The 17,905-nt window shown below is 42.8% G+C and overlaps 1 protein-coding gene across 1 annotated transcript; it reads right to left on the bottom strand.

Annotated features, from left to right (window-relative positions):
* Window positions 1–660: 660 nt before the first annotated feature.
* Window positions 661–17,255, bottom strand: LOC125429930 (C-terminal-binding protein 2). The gene is made up of 9 exons (XM_048491532.1): window positions 16,912–17,255; window positions 14,244–14,398; window positions 13,628–13,772; window positions 11,899–12,105; window positions 10,498–10,712; window positions 6,941–7,071; window positions 6,493–6,620; window positions 5,890–6,010; window positions 661–4,884 (listed from the first exon to the last, which is right to left on the bottom strand). Exons 1-9 carry the CDS (start codon window positions 16,958–16,960, stop codon window positions 4,716–4,718), a joined length of 1,320 nt encoding a protein of 439 aa, XP_048347489.1. The 5' UTR covers window positions 16,961–17,255; the 3' UTR covers window positions 661–4,715.
* Window positions 17,256–17,905: the final 650 nt, after the last annotated feature.

Raw genomic sequence — 17,905 nt, forward strand, 5'->3', positions numbered from 1 at the left:
GTATTATTTTAAGTTAATTGCCAACTTTTAAAAGTGTTTTTGGAATGTTATTACAAGCACAATGAAGCTAAAGTAACTGAGTATCTAGGCAGCATCCTATCCCCAACTTTAGACTACTATATATAAACTTAAGCCCAGAAATTATGGAATTATCAATGCTTTGTGGCTCTTTGCAGCATACATGTTTTGATACACCAACTCTGCTGATTTTGTATTTAGAACACAGCTTTCAGGTCCACAGTGTGAGTCAGAGTCATCTCACTCATAGCTTTGTGATCCTTACCTTGTAACAAACCAAATACATCAGATGTACAAGGTGTACAGATGGGGTGATAATGAGAAAGGATATTACATCATTAGAAATCAAATACATTGCAGGCAGAGTCCAAAAAAGTAAAATATTCCTGTTTCCATCTGTGCTATGTAATGTATCACATCTATGTGTTCAAATTTGGGCTACTTGGCCTGTCTTTGTGATTATCCCTTTCAGATCATACTCCTGTATATATCTACTTATACCAAATTAGAACCCGGTATGCATCTGGGGGGTTCCAAAAAACTTCAGTCACAATAAGTTTTAAGATCTACAAAACTGTTTTGGCTGAAGCAGTATGGCATGGCTGGGCTAACCCACTGAAAAGTAAAACAAGACAACCCACATGACAATAAAGGAAATATTTATTAAAATATATTCAAGAAACTGTCAAACTTCTAACAAAAGCCAGGAGAGAGTTGAAGGGAGAAATATCTGTACAGGAAACATTGCTGGAAATGCTTTTACATGCTTTATCTTTTTTTTAAGTTTCACAGTTTAGTTATTGTCTACAAAAATATATTTCTGAAACTCTGAGTCCTCTATAAAAAAAGCTGGTCGGCAAACAGCAAACCTGACAAGCAGAATATACCTTAGGACAGAGTGAGCTCCTCCTGCACATAAGCTTGGCATGACCCAGGGTACTCCTTGCCACCTCAACATTAGGAAAAGATGACAGCTCTTTGGGATTAAGCTCCATTTTAATTCTGAAGGAAGGCAATCTCATTTCTTTCTTCCTCAGTATGCATAAAATATGGAGCAAGAAGCTGTACATCTATACACACAAGAAAGGCTCCCTTAACCTATATTTGGTTGATCAGGAGCGAGACTAGTATCTAAGATTCACACCTTCTTGAGGGAGCTGTGAGTTCTAGCCAACATTATGTGTGATCAGAGCACTTTCATCAGCATCAGGCCAATCCTGCTTTCTCAAACAGATAATTGGTATAAGCTAAGGAGTCTCAAACCTGCTCTGGATCTTCAAATAATGCCACTCTGGTAGTTTAAAAGTCATTTTAATTCCCAAACATTAGCTTGGGTAATACTGGTTATTTTTGAGGGCTTAAGGCTTAAAACCATGTTCACCAGCATTCAGAGTCTGACACAATTATTATCATTATTAAGTACATGTTTCTAATAAGATAACCAGCATGGTTTTTTAGATAAACAAGAGGCTTAGTGCTAGCCAGCTGGGATTTTCCCAATTTCTCTCCTTATGGAGGTTTACCTGATAAGTCCTTAGAGGTATTCATGTGTAAAAAAGAATTTGCTTACTAATATGAGAGCCACCTTAATTGAGCATCTTGTAATTATTCCCTGAAACTGGAAAGATAAACTAACTCCAAGCAATCCCACAACTAGGGCCCTTAATCCAAAAACTTACAAATAAAAGACAGGAATTGCCAGGAGCAAGTTGGGGGGCGGGGGGGTGTTGCTTATAATGCAATTTGATACCAGGGCAATCAACCTCCTTTTTCTCTACAGCAGGGACGCTCAACCCATGGGTTGCCAGAACTTAAGCAGCAGTTTTAAAGCCACATAATTTGTTAAGTTACATTGGCCAGTGAAAGACATTAGTATTTCCAAGCAGGGTAAGAAACAAGTAGTAGGGAGGCATCTTTCTTCAAACCCTGGGCAATGTGTATTCTGCATGTGCACAAGAACATCACACAAAAACAGAATCAATAACCTGAAAAGCCCTACTTTCATATTTTAAGCACATTTCTGCTTATATGATTGTAGCCAACAAACTGGAAAGAAGTGGCCAGTAACTAGTTAGGTTCCAAATGGTAAAAAGGAAGAGTGGCAAGTCTTCAGGGTCTTCCACTGTTCTTCTTCCACAGTACCACTTCATTTCTCTGCAATTTCCAGGCTCCTTACTACCCAACTATTTCTCTGCTCTCTCAGGTAACAGCAAAACAACTTGGCCTGGAAGCAGCTTTGTTAATGTTTGTAATGCTATTAATTACAGATGCAAATTTGGGTTGGGAATACACCCCCTCTCTGGAGTAGTGCAAGATACTATGGGTATTCAAAACAGATCAAAAATGTGTTTATCTTTTATAATTTGGGTGTTTCCAGGCTCTTCAGAGTCTTTTATCAGCTGGCCAGCACACTCATTAACCAAACAGCTTACCAAGGGCCAGCACAGAAATAATGAAACACTGGCCCTTATGCAGAACTAAGGAGCAGGCCATAACAGCACATGCTGTCTTTCCCATGTGCAAATTCCTCCCCTTATGTTGGTTCAGAGTTATGTTTCATCAGTGCTAATTCTGGGCAATATAAATCTGAGCATACTCTAATCCTAGCTTTTGGAAATCATGGTAACAGGAAGGAGAATCCTATTTCTAAGCCAGCAGCATCTTGTATCTGCACCGACCCAAACAATAGTCTCACTTGATTTTTAAGATGGTGTGACAATCTGTTCTAACCAGAAAAACTGAGCTTGCTGGTTTTGTCCCAAAGGAAAGCTCTTTAGAGATGGATGCTTCATTCAAAGGCTCCCCACACTTAGTGTGCCCCCCATAAACGTATTGATATAACCCTGAGCAACCAAAGAGGTATGTGATTTTTTAAAAATGAAATCATAATCATCCAAGGGATTGTAAAGCTATTGTCTCTCACCCCACCCCCGCAACTATCAGAACCTATGCTACATTAAACACTTCCAACTCACATTCTAACAAAGCACACATTACCAGGGAACCATATGCCATCTCAAGGAAAGAACCAAATTTGGACAACACAAAAAAATCGATTTTCTTTCTTGCACCTCTGTTTTCCTTTAAAGGAACTGCCCTGCAATCTTTTTGCACTTGGCAGTGGAGGGGAAAAACGGTTAGCAGGCAGGTCTGCAGAAGAACTGGCAAGCTGGGAACTTGCTGACAGGTTCACTTCTTAGTTCTAAGCACAGATCCAAGTTGGGATTTCTACTCACCATGGTTTCACGTTTACTGGATGCTTTTTTTGTTTAAGATGGGGGCTGAGGAGAGGCAGGAGTTGGATTCTAAGAACAGTTCCCATTCTCCATTTCCAAGTTCCTTTGTCAGCTTGCACACTCAAGCAGGTGGTTTTAAGCTATATATATTTTTCCTTCTTGGCTTGGCCAAACACTTCAGGGAAATATACCCATCATGACAAAGCTGTCCTCCAACACTGATAAATATTTTGTTTCATACTCAAATATATACTGTACCAGAAATAAGCAATTTCCCCCCACAGAAGACAACACACAACCTTAATTCTGCTTCCAAATATAGGTCAAATTCCCTAAAAAGAAAAACATTAGAAACTACCATTGATCAGTTGTGTGGCTATCTCCAAGCTCAGAGAATTTTTGTTGCTTCCCCCCACCCCCACCCCCACTTTTTTTTTTTTTGCAAGGCAAGGAGGATTCAATTCAAAGAAAAGGGCTGAAGAACATGAAAATCCAGAACACACACACCTGGGACATTTCACACTACACAAAGCCAGAGGGAACAAACCTAAGTGGGCCTTCAAAGTGGTTCGGCAAGAGGTAAGAAAGGTTCTAATATCTAGCATTTCAGCATAAACTTTCTTTTGAGGCAAAGTTGCATTACTAATGTGCAATAATGGGCATTGTACATAACCTTGAGCCTGGGGTGCTGAATCACTTGCTTTCTTATGCGGACTTGAGCTCTCGTTCCCTGAGCTGGGCTCAAACCTCAATCAAACCTTCCTTCCTGTAGGACTTCATAAGCATCCTGACTGCCAAAACGACGTCACCAATTCTCTGCACATGTTTTGAACTTAAATCAGATTCCAGGCAGAATTTAAAATCCACTCTGGCTCTTGCAAATACTTACCCTCAGCGCCCTAAAAGAATGTCACTCACCAACTACATCTGTTAACAGTTTACAAACAGGATCAAAGCAGTAAGTGCCCACAACTGAGAAAGGGGGTCCCCTTTTTCCTACTAAGCAACTGGTAAAGCCACAGCTCTTCTTTCCCACTATGATGATCTTTGTCACTTGTACCTGAGTTCTTAGCTGATCTTCACTTTAAGAAGTCACCTTAAGAATCCACGCCAGTCTTGTTCTGGAATCACTGGAATTCTCATGTTCAGCCAGGTGCTGTTCTGAATATCACAGTGGAGGCAGGTGCATGGGAACTTGCATGATAAAACTAAACATTACCAAAAGGATGAAAAGTCACGGCTTTTTTGCCCCAGCCAAGAAAGAGATTCACCAAGAGATTTAAACTAAATCTGTTATAAAATATCTGTTTAAAGGCAAGAGCTAGAGTTTGCCAACAATGAAATGCATTCTCCTGCCCAGCACAAACAGGAAATAGTCCATGAGGTGTCACATTAGGTCCTAAAACAGGAGGAACCCCCCCACGGCTTTCTTACGAGGGATGGAAAGAGAGAGCAGAAATGCTACTGATCAGCGGAGATTTCTCTGTCTGGCTCCAATTTATTTGCTTCTCCTGGAGAAGGGGTATGGGGTGCAGAATGAGACACAGAGGGAATGCCATGAGTTACAATCCCCTCTACTGGAGGCTCTGGTAGCCCTGGGGCTGCTACTCCCACTACTCCTGGAGGAAATCTGTCACAAAAGAAAACACATGATCATTGCAAGTCACTATGAGTGCCCTTTGAATATTTCACTGCTGTCACACCCCACCCCAAATTCATGAAATGAAAAGTCATCAAAAATTAAACACAGTAAAGATCACTACAAAATAAGCTGCAAGCAGCTATGAAATTTAATGTTTATCTGGTTGCCTGCATCACGTAACAATATATTTCAACTGACCAAGTTTGCTCCACATTGCTTTAAGGCTGAACCTCCATATTAAAAGCATCAAAAGGAGATCTAGCTAGTGACTCATCTGAAGTAGAAGGGTCCTGAAGAACAGTGGCTCACTCAAGTTGATACTCTTTGCTCAAGAACAATTGTCTACAGAAGCAATCATGTTTTATTTTTTGTAAAGAGTTTGCTGCCAAACAAAAGATACTTCACAAGGTTGGATCAGTCCTCACAAAGCTAGGCTGAACCCAGAAGGTTAGGGAACTGATATACAGTGGACCCTCGGTTTTCATTGGTTTCGGTTTTCATCGATTGTTTCAGTGAAAAATTTGTCTCGGTTTTCATCAATTTGTAGTAAGGTGCAGGGGTTTGTGGAGAAAAATCACCCGGACAAAGCTGTTGCAGGCCGTGTCTGCAACTTGTTTAATGACAATGTCTTGCCCCATTTCAGACAAATCTTAAAGAGGCATCAGAAACAGACCTCTTTGGACAGCTTTCTGGTGCAACATTGGTCCACTGGCTCTGAAGCTGGTCCTAGTGTTATTGTTTGTTACTGTTTTCAGGATTTAACACTATGTTTATTCACCAAAAAATGAGTTTTTGGTATGTTTTTTGGAGTGCCTAGAACGGATTAATTGGATTTACATTGATTCCTATGGAAAAGTTTGCCTCAGTTTTCAATGGTTTCGGTTTTCATCAATTCTTTTCGGACGGAAACCGAGGTTCCACAGTATAGCTAAAACACACACACATTAGTAACCAGTGCAAAAAAGCAGTTGGTAAACATGCACACTCATTCACCTGTAAGCTGAAGCTCCATTAAGTTCTGGATGTACAGTTGCAGGATCAATACTGGACCACTGAGCCGCTAAAAGCAAGTACTCTTTATTAACACAGTTCCTCAGAGCATCAGGTATGTGACCTATGGTGAAGTCAAGAAAAGCAAAAAGCTAGCTTGCACACAAAAGGAATAAACAAATGTCCCTTCCTATTTCTAACACGTTAGATGCAAGAAAAGTCCATATCACAACATACATGTACATACAATATCCCTCGAAGGTGCCGTACCATACAAAGACAAATGGCTCATTTGCACTCCAGTGTTGTGGTTTTTAAAAGAAATTCCTTGGACTGCTGCCTCTAGATGCCAGATATTAGACAGTAATCCACTAAACAGAAACTCCTTCCAGACTTCACTCCATGCAGAGTGAGCATTAGATCCCAAACACTGAACATCTTTGTCTCAGGTAGGTTAAAACTAATCTAAATAATCTAAGGAGTTAAAATAACTAATCCAGTAACTTTCATTAAATTTCCAATGATCAGGGCAACAGTTCCTGCTATATACACCTAATCCAGGAAAGTAATCCTGGAAGAAACTGCAGAGCAGCCTACCCCAGTTACCTGTGATGGCTCTGCGAATCTCCTTAGCTGCATCTTCCCGGGACTCAATGGACGCCTGTTCACTGTACCATGCTGTGTGTGGAGTACAGATCACATTGGGAGCATCTTTTAGAGGGCCATTTGCAAAGCTGTGATACACAGAAAGGCATATTTATTTACTTTCATATACTTCATTTGCAGCTTACATCATTGTTCTCTCCTCCATTTTATTTTCACAGCAACTCTGTGAGGATGACTGAGTGGAGAATGTGTGACTGGCTCATAGTCCCCCATCAGGCAGAATGGGAATTTGAATCTGGGTCTCCCAGATCCTCGCCTAATCACTGCACCAACCTGGTGATACTGAGAGATTTATGGTTGTGATCCCTAGTCAACCAGAGACCCCAAGTAAGCATCTGCCGAAAGTGGCCAGGATGGCAGCAGCACACATTGATGGTATAGTCGTTACCTGAAGGGCTCAGACTCATGCACATCTAATGCTGCCCCTCTGATTCTCCCCTCCTTTAGAGCTTGAGCCAAGGCTTTTTCATCAACCAGACCCCCACGAGCTGTATTCACCAGAAAACAGCCTTGGCGCATCTGTAGAAACAAACACAGAGGAAGCTGTTGAGCACTAACAAAATGGTGTAATGATAGCTACAACATTTAACATGAGAATACAGCACAGTCAGTGTGAATGAGGGGTGAAGTATTTCTCTCAGATACATCAAGAGTCTAGTATACTCACTGCAACCTGGCCAGTGGAAAGAGCACATACTTTGATTTATCAGAAAGCACTTCAAGTACTGAAATAGTCTAACAAAAGTTACAGCAACATAAAGACATCTTAAAGGAGGGGAAATGAAAAAGACAGTGGGAAATGCAAACGGGAGGGGGAAACTTCTAAAATCCCTTGAAGATAGTGGCTGAGAGGATAGCCCTCCCCACACCTCCACCGCCCCAATACTCCAGCTCCATCCAATGACATTGCTTCTTCCCTCTACCTTGGCCTTCTAAAAAATGACAGAAAGAGAGGAACTGAACAATTTTGTCTGTCCACAGACAAGTTCCACCCAGTCTGAGAGACCCCCTCCCTTCCCCAAGCTTGAAGAAATAAACATAATAATCCCACATCAATAAGAGCACAGAATGTTTTGGTCTTAAGAGACGAAGTGGCTTTGTGTTCTAGTTCTGGGTGCTACAAGTCTAATCTAATAAAATTTCGAATCTAAAAATCCAATAAATAAATAAAAGTGGAGATGTTTGTTAGGGGTGGAAAGGAAGGGCAAGTACTGGAAGGTAATGGAACCTTTAAAAACACCTGGAAAGTATGGGCTGATCAGGAAAATCAGACATTTTTTCCCACGGACAGAGAAACATAAAAAATTCAGGAGACACATTTACAGCATAACCTTAATTACAAAGTGCCTCAAGATTTGATGCCCAGATTCCCAAACTGTTTGACCACCAATAGCCAACAAGAGGACATGCTGCATAGGGCCTTGAAAACCATTAACTGAACCTTAAACTTCACTTCCATTCTATAGACAAGTAGATAAAGAATGCAGGGCAGGCATCATAAACTGTATTTGTCTGTTCCAGAAGGCACTTCAGTGCACTGAATAAACCACAGGTGGCAGAGAATGGGTACAAAATGCTTCTCCCTACTTGTTTGCCATCCTGTGGAACAAATGCTGAATGATCTCTTCTGCCCATTAGGAGACAGGATTTTTAGAACACAGGCTTGGCACCTCCCAACTCCATCTCCAACCCCCATTACTATAATAATTCTCTCCAGTCAGGAAATCAAAGTTGTCTGGGAAACAGAAGACTCAAGCCAGAGCAAACCCACTCTGCACACAAATCAGAAAAGTTTTTTTGGGGTGGGACTTGGACAGACACGTCGATGCCAGGGGGTGGGGTGTCTTGCCCCAGGCACGTGCCGGTGCAGGGGCGTGGCGGGGATGTTCCGGGCCATGGTAGGGGCATGGCAGGGTGCAGGGCACACACGTGTCCCAGGCGCGGTTCCCCCTCGCTACAGCTCTGGACTTGGAACATGGTCCACTGGGTAAGTCACGAGAACACCAGCAGAATCTACCAAAGATCCCTGATAATATGTCTCGACCATGGTCTGGATCCATTAGAAGCCATCTGGGCAATGGCAAAGATTGTGTTTTCTTGGAGTGCTGAATATCCTCTTCAACACCATCCAACTCCTCTTCCTCTTCACCTCCCACTGGCTGGCTGGTCACAAGCACCTCCCCATTCAGGGCAACTGTCTGCTTCCAGGTGCTATCCAGTTGGCCAGCTATTCACTCATCAGCTGTCTCTTCCCCCCACCCAGGAGAGGTTGATGCCACCCTCTCACTTCTTTCCTTACTCACCTTCCTATGTAGGTTTTTGCCAAGAGCAACAGTAGCTTCCTGAGTTCCCCACCTTCTCCCTCTAGGCTTGGGCAGCAGCTCCCAGCCACCACCTCTACTAGGTGCTTTCAAAAGTAGATGGGGGCAAGCTGGCCAGCCACAAGAGGCAACAATGGCAATGGAGAACAACAGGTGGCAGCATCAACACTTGCTCTGAACAGCACGGGGAGGAGGGGGGGAGCAAAGAGGAAGCAGTCTGGTAACTGGGGGAGGCAGTAGATAAGATTGAGGAATCATAAATACAAGGGGGCAAGACATACTGCTGAAGGCCCCACCATCCCCTGGAAATGGTTCCATCTGGACCACTGCCTGGCAAACAGCATCCTCTCACCCAGCCTGTGGAGTCACTGACTTCTTGGAGATTCGATTCTTAGAGAAGACCCTATCTATACTTGCTGGAGCTATGAGAGCTACTTCCAGCTTGCTTACCTTAAATAGTTGTATTTGTATGTAACAACAAGACTACAAGCATCTACAATCATCAGCCTCTGATGACTTAGATGGGGACTTATGGAAAGAAGGCAGTACCTTGTATCTGGACTTAACTGCTGGCCTTTACCGTGTCTGTCTGCTCTCCACATCAAAATTTCCCTTCAAATACAACAAAAATTAGGACAGACAGACCGCCCTGCAGGTTGTAACAGTGCAGTCAGTTCTGCCCATGCCACATAAGGTATCTAACAAACCATCAGCCCTGTACTGACATACCAACTAGATGACTCAATAAGGTCAATGCTGTATAACAGCTGCTTCTAATGCAGATGTTTCATCCTGGCTGCAGAGAAACCCTGGACACCAATCATGATGCTGAAGCTATCACAAGAGCTAATGCTCTAGATTTCATGGACCTACACAAGACAAGGTCAGTCTTACTGACCTAGCTACTCTTAATTACTACTTAATTACTATCTTGCTTTTTCTTCATCTTGGTCTGTTAACTAAGAAAATACTGAGTTTAGCAGTTTAAACCAGGCAGTCTAAGGCCAGATGTTGGAACCTGCACAACAGAAGGTGGAGAAAAGCTTTCATCTCCTAGGAGAAAACAGGAAATTCCTCCAAGTTCAACCCACAGCCAACTCTTCCTTTTAGAGAACATGCCTCGTTTTGGAAATAGCAACTGATTTCTGCACCACTGGATGGAGACAAGTAGAAAGCAGCATGGTTGAAAACCCACAAAAGAATTACAAATATCAAACTATAATTAAACAAGCAAAGACTTGCTAGAATATAAAACTTTTCCTTTCAAAGAGGTGCAGCACATTAAATGAACACTGAGGAGCCAGACAGATGAGAGCAAAGACGATAGGGTGACAATCACCAATACCTTTTTGAAGTAATTTTTACAAAATCACTATTTTTGGCTCACTCAACAGTGCCAGTTACCGAGTTTCTTATAATATAGATTGAAACCAAACATTTAATTGTGAGAGGCATTTTATGGTCACAGGATCTCTTCAAGTCACAGAATCAACCAAATACTATCCTCAGCAAAAATGCAAGCTCCAAATCTGCACAGCCCAAGCTTGCATGGACACTAAAGCCACACAGCTGATACAACCCTCAAGACACCAATTTGTATTCCTGGAACAATGCAAGGCTGCACCTGTTTAATGGTGAAGTCATTGATGAGGTGGTGATTATGCTCATTGAGGCTGCAGTGCAATGTGATGCAGTCACTGTGCATTAGAAGGTCTTGCAGGGTGGCCATCCGTTGCAATCCCAGGGAACGCTCCACTCCATCAGGTAGATATGGATCGTAGAAAATCACACTGAAGCCAAACGGTTTTGCCCGCAGGGCAACTGCTTGCCCGACTCGGCCTTAAAGAAAGAGAGAATGTTCATCTCAAGTAAAGCACAAAATACTCTTAACAGGGAACTAAGTATTAGGAGAAGCATGAAGAATAACCCATGTGACTACACTTTATGGCCAACTCTTGGTTTGCTTTACTATCCTCTCTCTATAATGAAAAGGAGTAGGAAGACAAAGTGTGGGTACTCTTGAGGAAGTCTATGTATTTTTCTCTAAGAAAACCCACCCACACTACAACAGTGATCTCCACTTAACCAGACAGTGAAGTATTCCAGTATCATGTTCACATGATAATTTTTTATTGAGAAGTCAAGTTGCCAAAAGCTGGTACAGATAATAGCTGAATCACACATGGGACAAAGATATACCCAATAACAAAATTTCCTATTGGACTGGATTTTTTTAATGACAAAAACACAACTATACCTTGTAGACCCCTGATCAACAGAGGGGCCCGAGACAGCTATTGGCAATTTGCAAATTGCTTGAGCCTTGATTTATAAAACTAGAAAGTCACTGTCAGCCATAACTGACAGTATTCAGCTAGACAGACACTGGCCTGATTCAGACCACTTTATACAATTTAGAGAATCTACCAGTGGGAACTTCTCATGTTCAGCAGGACTGACAAAGATGAACCAGACAAACAGAAAGAAAGGGGGAAGAGGTGCAAGCCAATATTTAGAATCCACAATCTTATCTCTAAAGTTTATCAATTCAAATATGAAGCCTTTTTTCCCCCAAAAGCTGGAAACTTAGTTTTGTATTTCTCCATAATGGAATCCTTTTCAGAAGACAGCATTAACTTCTTTAGCTTCAGTTATGTATCAGGGTAGAGAAACAATGTCATGAGTTTTAAAAGAGTTGGCACAAGGTAGACCCTAGGATTTTCTCCAACCCTGTTCATATCCAAGAGCATTTCTTCAGTACAGGCATACAGAGGAAGGAAAGCATTTTTGAGGGGTGGGGGGAGAATGATAATGCAATTGGGCTGAATCAAGGGGTATCAAATGGTGGCTTACAAAACAAGCTTCCAGTGCATTCAGTTCATTGCTGTACACTTGGATTTCCATGATACCAATATCAGGACTATGTTTTAGCTGCTAGAGATTTACTCTGTTAATCACTATCACTACAGTCCTCTGGTAAGTCCAAAGGGCTCCCTCAGAATATGCAAACACACCAGTTTCTTACCAAGTCCAATGATGCCCAAGGTCTCGCCACGGATACGCACAGCACCTCCAGCCACCTCTCTGATCTGCTCCATACTTGAGGCTCTGTTTCCTTCTCGCATGGCCTGGTGGAGCCATGTAACCCGCCGATACAAATTCAGTATGTGGCAAAGTGTGGAATCAGCAGTTTCTTCCACAGAAGAGGAAGGGATGTTGCACACAGCAATGCCTAAGAAGAAAGACAGAATAAGCTATCACAATTTCCAAAACAATCCCAAACACAAACCAAGATGTGAAAATACATCCCGGCGTACCAGTGGTATGGGAAAGACAATATATTGTATCCCCTATAATGTATTACTCAATGATATTACATCAGCCCCATTCCCAACCCTAAAATCTGGTTTTCATGTGAACCAAGCCCCTATTGACAGTATTAGTTTTATTCCTACTCCATAGCATGCTGTAAGCAAACTGTTTCGCTGGCCTAACAAGTTTGTTGGAAGAAAATAGAAGATGCAGAATTGTATAGAGCTTGACAATAATCCAGCTAGCCTACAAAAGTTCTTCCCCTAAGCTAGCAGTAGCAGCTTCCCTACATGACAGGCAAAGTTCTGTTACCCAAGATCCTTTTATCATGTACACCGCTCTGAGGTCATTGGAGGAAGGGCAGAATAAAAATGCACTAGATAGTCACAGAAAGCAGACTGACCCTGGCGTCTTCAAAAGTAAAGTCAGGTGGTCTACTACCACACTATGGGCACCATTAAACAGTTTTTTCTTGACAAGTGCTCAACTTGCTTTACTATCACACACTCACAGTTTAGGAGAATCTACAGTGAAATGGAAAAAAATCATTCTGATATGAAATTGCTATGATCTCAACACTGTAAAAGGATAAAGCCAAAACTAAAGTACAGCAAAAAAAAAATTCAAGTGCTTCAGTACACCAGCTGAAACAGGAAATTCCTTCAGATCAATCACTCACATGTGCTTGAAGCAGAACAGGCTCCACAATTAATTGAACCTACATATTAGAACAATGTACATCTCAGTCTGAGGCATGGCTGTGCAAAAGTTACATCAAATCAACAAGTTTTTGTTTGGATGCTGCAGAAAAGTTACACTGCCAGAAAGGGTTTCTTTCTGTGAAGAAGGACTTCCTTGCCTCCCCACTGCAGTCCTAAATACTCTCAGAATGTTCCTCTGGGCAGACACGAGACCCTAACAGCAAAATGAGGGGTCAGCAAAAATCACTTCCTCCTTTCCATCAGCAGAACTTTTATGTGGACCCAATTCCTTATTTCCAAGTAAGATGGTTTACAATTGAAGTGTCAACATTTTCTAATCAATCAGATCAGCAAAAAAAAAAAAAGGTTTATCGGGACCTTGCTTGTTTTATGTACCATGCTACAACTCCAGCTATGTCAGTGACTTGCCTTGGTTACTATCTTTCAGCCCATCTATCCAGTATTTTTCATCCTCACTCTTAGCAACTCTCCAGGGTCTTAGGTGCAGATATTTCACTTCTGGTACTATTTGATTCATTAACTGGAGGATCCCAGAAATTGAACCAGGCACACTCTGCATGCAAAGAGCATACTGTACCACTGAAGCACAGTCCCTCCCAAGTATCACCTAAGAACAACTATCACTCGAAGAATCTTAAATTTTCTGACTGACTTCCAAGAGTTTATTTTTTCCTCTGCATATTTACCTTTTAAAAAAAGATTGCCAAGGGATCACCATACCTAATTCTGCAGCTGACTTGATGTCCACATTGTCATAGCCACTGCCAATTCGCACAATGATACGGAGAGCTTTGAACTTTTCCAGGTCCTGGCGCGACAAGGTAATGGTGTGGTACATCAAAGCCCCAACAGCTTCATTTAGCACCTATGGGAAGATAGAACAATAGAAAGATGCTTGCTGCATGGCACTGGAATGAATCAGATCAGTATACTATCATCCACTTGCTAGTTTTGCCAGAAATGAACTTCACACCCAGTTCTGGCAAGCACCCTTTCCCACACACTCAGCACAACACACATACACACACAAATCCTCCATGAATTACAGGGAATGTGGGAGAAAGATGATGGTTCTCTCCACGTGCACACTGACTTTTTGAAGGCAGAATCAGTAAAGCACAGTTTATTTCTGATGCAAGAGCAGTGGATCACGCTTCCCTTCTCCAAGTTCTCAGAATTTCATACTGGGCTTTTTCGTTATTTGAGGGGAACAGGATGAGTCAACTACAAAGAACAGCTATCTGTTGAACCATACCAAAATTTGTGAACCTCTGAATCAGACAATCAATTCTTTAACAAAAAGAAAGATCCCAGCCTGGTCATATTGAATGCTTACCTTTTCATGGATTTCCTGAGTTGACTGGGCATCACAGAAAGCCACTGTGGCCACATCCTTCAGAATAGGCATCTCTACAGTGCAATCCCTGCCATCAAGGAGGGCAACCAAGGGACGTGCTGGCATTGGGCCATTACCAATTGGAGGCCTTATACCTACAGAAGAACAGAAATCTTAACTGGCTGTAAAAATGAGTAAAGAGCAAACTATGCTTATATCTTGCTTTTCTTTCTTTTTACACACAGCTTACATAGGAGCCTCCCATCCAGGCACTGAGCAGATACAAATAATCTTAGCTTCTCATTAATATATGCACACCAAATTGCTTGAACAAATAATGCATGCAGCTGGGCTCAGTCAAACTTATGAACTATATGGCTGTCAAAAAAAATCTTGTGCAGTCTAAAAACAGAAGCAACTCTATGAAATCTCATGGAAGACAAACACAATTGTGTTTCATGCTAACCTCTCCTTTCTCTGCCTCCTATAGTGACCAGAAATAAAGGAAAATCACTTCCAGAGAGGGAAAAACTTTTGTTACTTCCAACATGTCCACAAATTATCCATTTCAGATTCAAACAGGTACTAATGAAATAAAAAAACAAAGGCTCATTATGAAGTCTCACAGCAGTGCTGTTTTAAGCAATGGAGAGGGAAAAGAATAGGCACAAGTCCAGACCAGTCATGGCAGTAGCATCACACAGTTCTGAACAGCAGCAATTCCAAAACCTTATTGCAATGAATCTCCCTACATCAAGATTGGAAGCTGCTCAAATGAAACTAATGCTGCAGGCCTAATTCAACTGGACATTTCCAAGGAAATGAGTGAACGATCAGGTTACAAAACGTGTATGATAATTCTCACTCTGCTCATACTAAGGGTACAAGTAGAAGACACCACACTTTTGATGTGTTTTAAGCAAGGGTTCCGAGGAAGCAAAAAGACTCTGAAAAGTTGCTCCCTCTCCAATTAATGCAGTGTGTGTGTGTGTGTGTGTGTGTGTGTGTGTGTGTCAACAATACTGTTCATGTTGCACTCATTCTGGAGTAGTGCTGACTAGAAAGGAATACATAGATAAGCAGTTTGCTTCTTTTATCAATTGAAACATGGAGGGAGGAGAATAATATGCTTTCACCTACATCAGCAACTTCCTTTGACAATTCAACTTCCTGTATCTCCGTAGGATGATAAGTGGTTCTGGAGTTACTGGCATAGTGGCATCTTAGGCCATGGGACACCAAACACCCATGGTATTTTCTTATAAGATCCACTCTACATAGTTAAGCATTCTAATGAAGAAACTATTATCAGGCAATTCAATAAAATTAATCACATAACTGTGAGAGTAAAGAAAACACAAAGCCAAACAGCAGCTGCATTATCAGTACACACTTCTCACAATTTCCTGCACCTTCAGGAAACCACACACTCCCTCTTGTACATTTAAAAAACCCTCATTTCTTTCACAGCTTTAATGCACGTAGAACAGCTTTGCAGACAGCCTCTTGGCCCAGGCATGTAGCACTGCCAGATAAGTAGGTTGCCAGACCCACCCAAGCCCTAGTACTACATACTTCAGTACACACAAGCTGGCAAGCTGTGTGTGCATGTCACATTTCAAGAAGCCTGACTTACAATTTCCTGCACAATACCAGAAGACTCAGGAAGCAGTTGCCTAAAGCATCAGTTAACTGTTTCTGAACGATTCCAAGACTATGTTTCTGAACTTTTGTCAGCTGCTAAGGCTTTTATCTTTGCAGCAAAATATTTTTGCATAGCTCTGACTGTGCCAAAATAAAAATTCCTAACCTGCTCCTCAACACCCCACAGACAGTGTAACAGAGGCAGCTACCCCTCTCTTCCCCACATGATACAAGTTGAATACTACCAGGCCAGGCTGTTTCTCAGAGTTCAATATGGGAGGAAGACCCATTTTCTCCAACATTTTTTAATCTACTTTGCCTCTAAACCCAGGTTAAAGGTGTCATCTTTCTTACTGGAAAAAACTTGGTAGCATCCTCCCTTACTCCAGGATGCTATCAATGGCAACATCTGAGACTCTCTGCAAGTAAAGTAACTACACAACATGGTACCCAACCATCAGACCAAATAACAGTTACCACAAGCAAGAACAGGATGCGCAAAATCACTCATTCAAATCAGATGTTGGTGACGGAACTCTGGGTCTTACTCCTCTCTCTCCCTACACTTGTATTATGGCATGAAACTAGTGGTCCGTTTTGCAGCAGTATTGTAAAGCTTATCAAGATGATGGGCCAATGCCACAAAATTTAAATGTTACCGAGAACAAGAAGCAACTGAGGACTTTCACTAGTTGGGTCGGATTTCAACAACTCTAACTGGTCACCCATTACTTTCCACATGAGCCTCCAGCATTGTACAAATCGGGCAGTCGCTCCAGCATCCAAGTTTACAATGGGAGGAACAGCGCCGACTCCTCGCAACCGGTTGGGCGCCTTGAAAATAGCAGAGTAATTATAATGGCTTCTGTCACCGCAGCGCGTGGAGCGCGACTCGGGAGCGAAGGCGAGCCAGCCCACGACAGCTTGCGCTGCTGAGACGCACACTTGGCAGCCAGATGCTTCAAGCAGAGCTCGCCCAGCCCAGCCCAGCCCAGCCCAGCCTGCCCGGCGCTCAGGGCGTTACCTTCGCAGATGCGGTCCAGTCTCTGGCGCTTCACTTTGTGTCTGTCCATGGGACACGGCGAGATGGGCCCACGCGACTCTGACGGGAGGGCGCCACAAAAAGACACAGCCCTGGCTCAGCTAACGGGATCGAGGGCACAGGATGAGACCTGCGGGTCCCCGCCCAAGGCACGGCGGAGATAGAAAGAAGGGATCCCCCCCCCTCCCGCCCGAGGCTCGTCCTCGCGGGAGACAGCGGCTGCAGGGGCCTTCTTCGGTCAGTGCGGCGCAGAGCCCGCCTCCCGAGTCCAGCGCCCCCCCGCCCGACCCCCGCCACTGGCTGGCCACCGGCCTCCGAAAGGAAGCGGAAGGGCCGGGCTGCGTTCACGCAGGGCTGGATCGCCCTCAATGCCCGGGCCAAGTCAGCCATAGAGGAATGCCTAGAGAGTCCCCGGATCCAGACAATCGCTTCCTGTGCAGTTCGTTAATCGCTATGTGGTGGCGCTTGTGGTCACCAGATGCGAGAGGCAGGGGGAGCGCTGTCCGTATGGGGCACGAACAGCGGAAACGCGTGGAGGCTGAGGGTCTGTGTTCAAAAACATTGAATCAGTCGGCTACATTGTTGTAGTTGATGGACACGGCACAGTGCCAAAGAGTGCTCGTTTCCTGGTATGGCTTTGGTGCTCTTAAATGCCTCATGACAAGCAACATTACAGAAATGAGGGGCTTTGGCCATTGAATTTTGGCCCATTAAGGCTGTAAAGTCTTATATACTTTTTGGTGCAGTCCCTTGACAGCATCATGATCTCTATTAAAAACCATTAGAACAAGTACTATGTAACTTGCACTTATTGGCTGAACAAGAATATAATCCCCCTTCTTTCTGCCATTTATTCTACTTTACCCTCTTATCCATACATATGGTAAAGAGAGAATCATATTGAAAATATTTCTTTAAAGTCTGCCAGTATAACTTGGGCTAAGAAGTAACAAGCCAGTTGCTTATTCTTTGCAAC

The sequence above is a fragment of the Sphaerodactylus townsendi genome, linkage group LG03 (genome assembly GCF_021028975.2).
Source record: "Sphaerodactylus townsendi isolate TG3544 linkage group LG03, MPM_Stown_v2.3, whole genome shotgun sequence".
Lineage (NCBI taxonomy): Eukaryota > Metazoa > Chordata > Lepidosauria > Squamata > Sphaerodactylidae > Sphaerodactylus > Sphaerodactylus townsendi.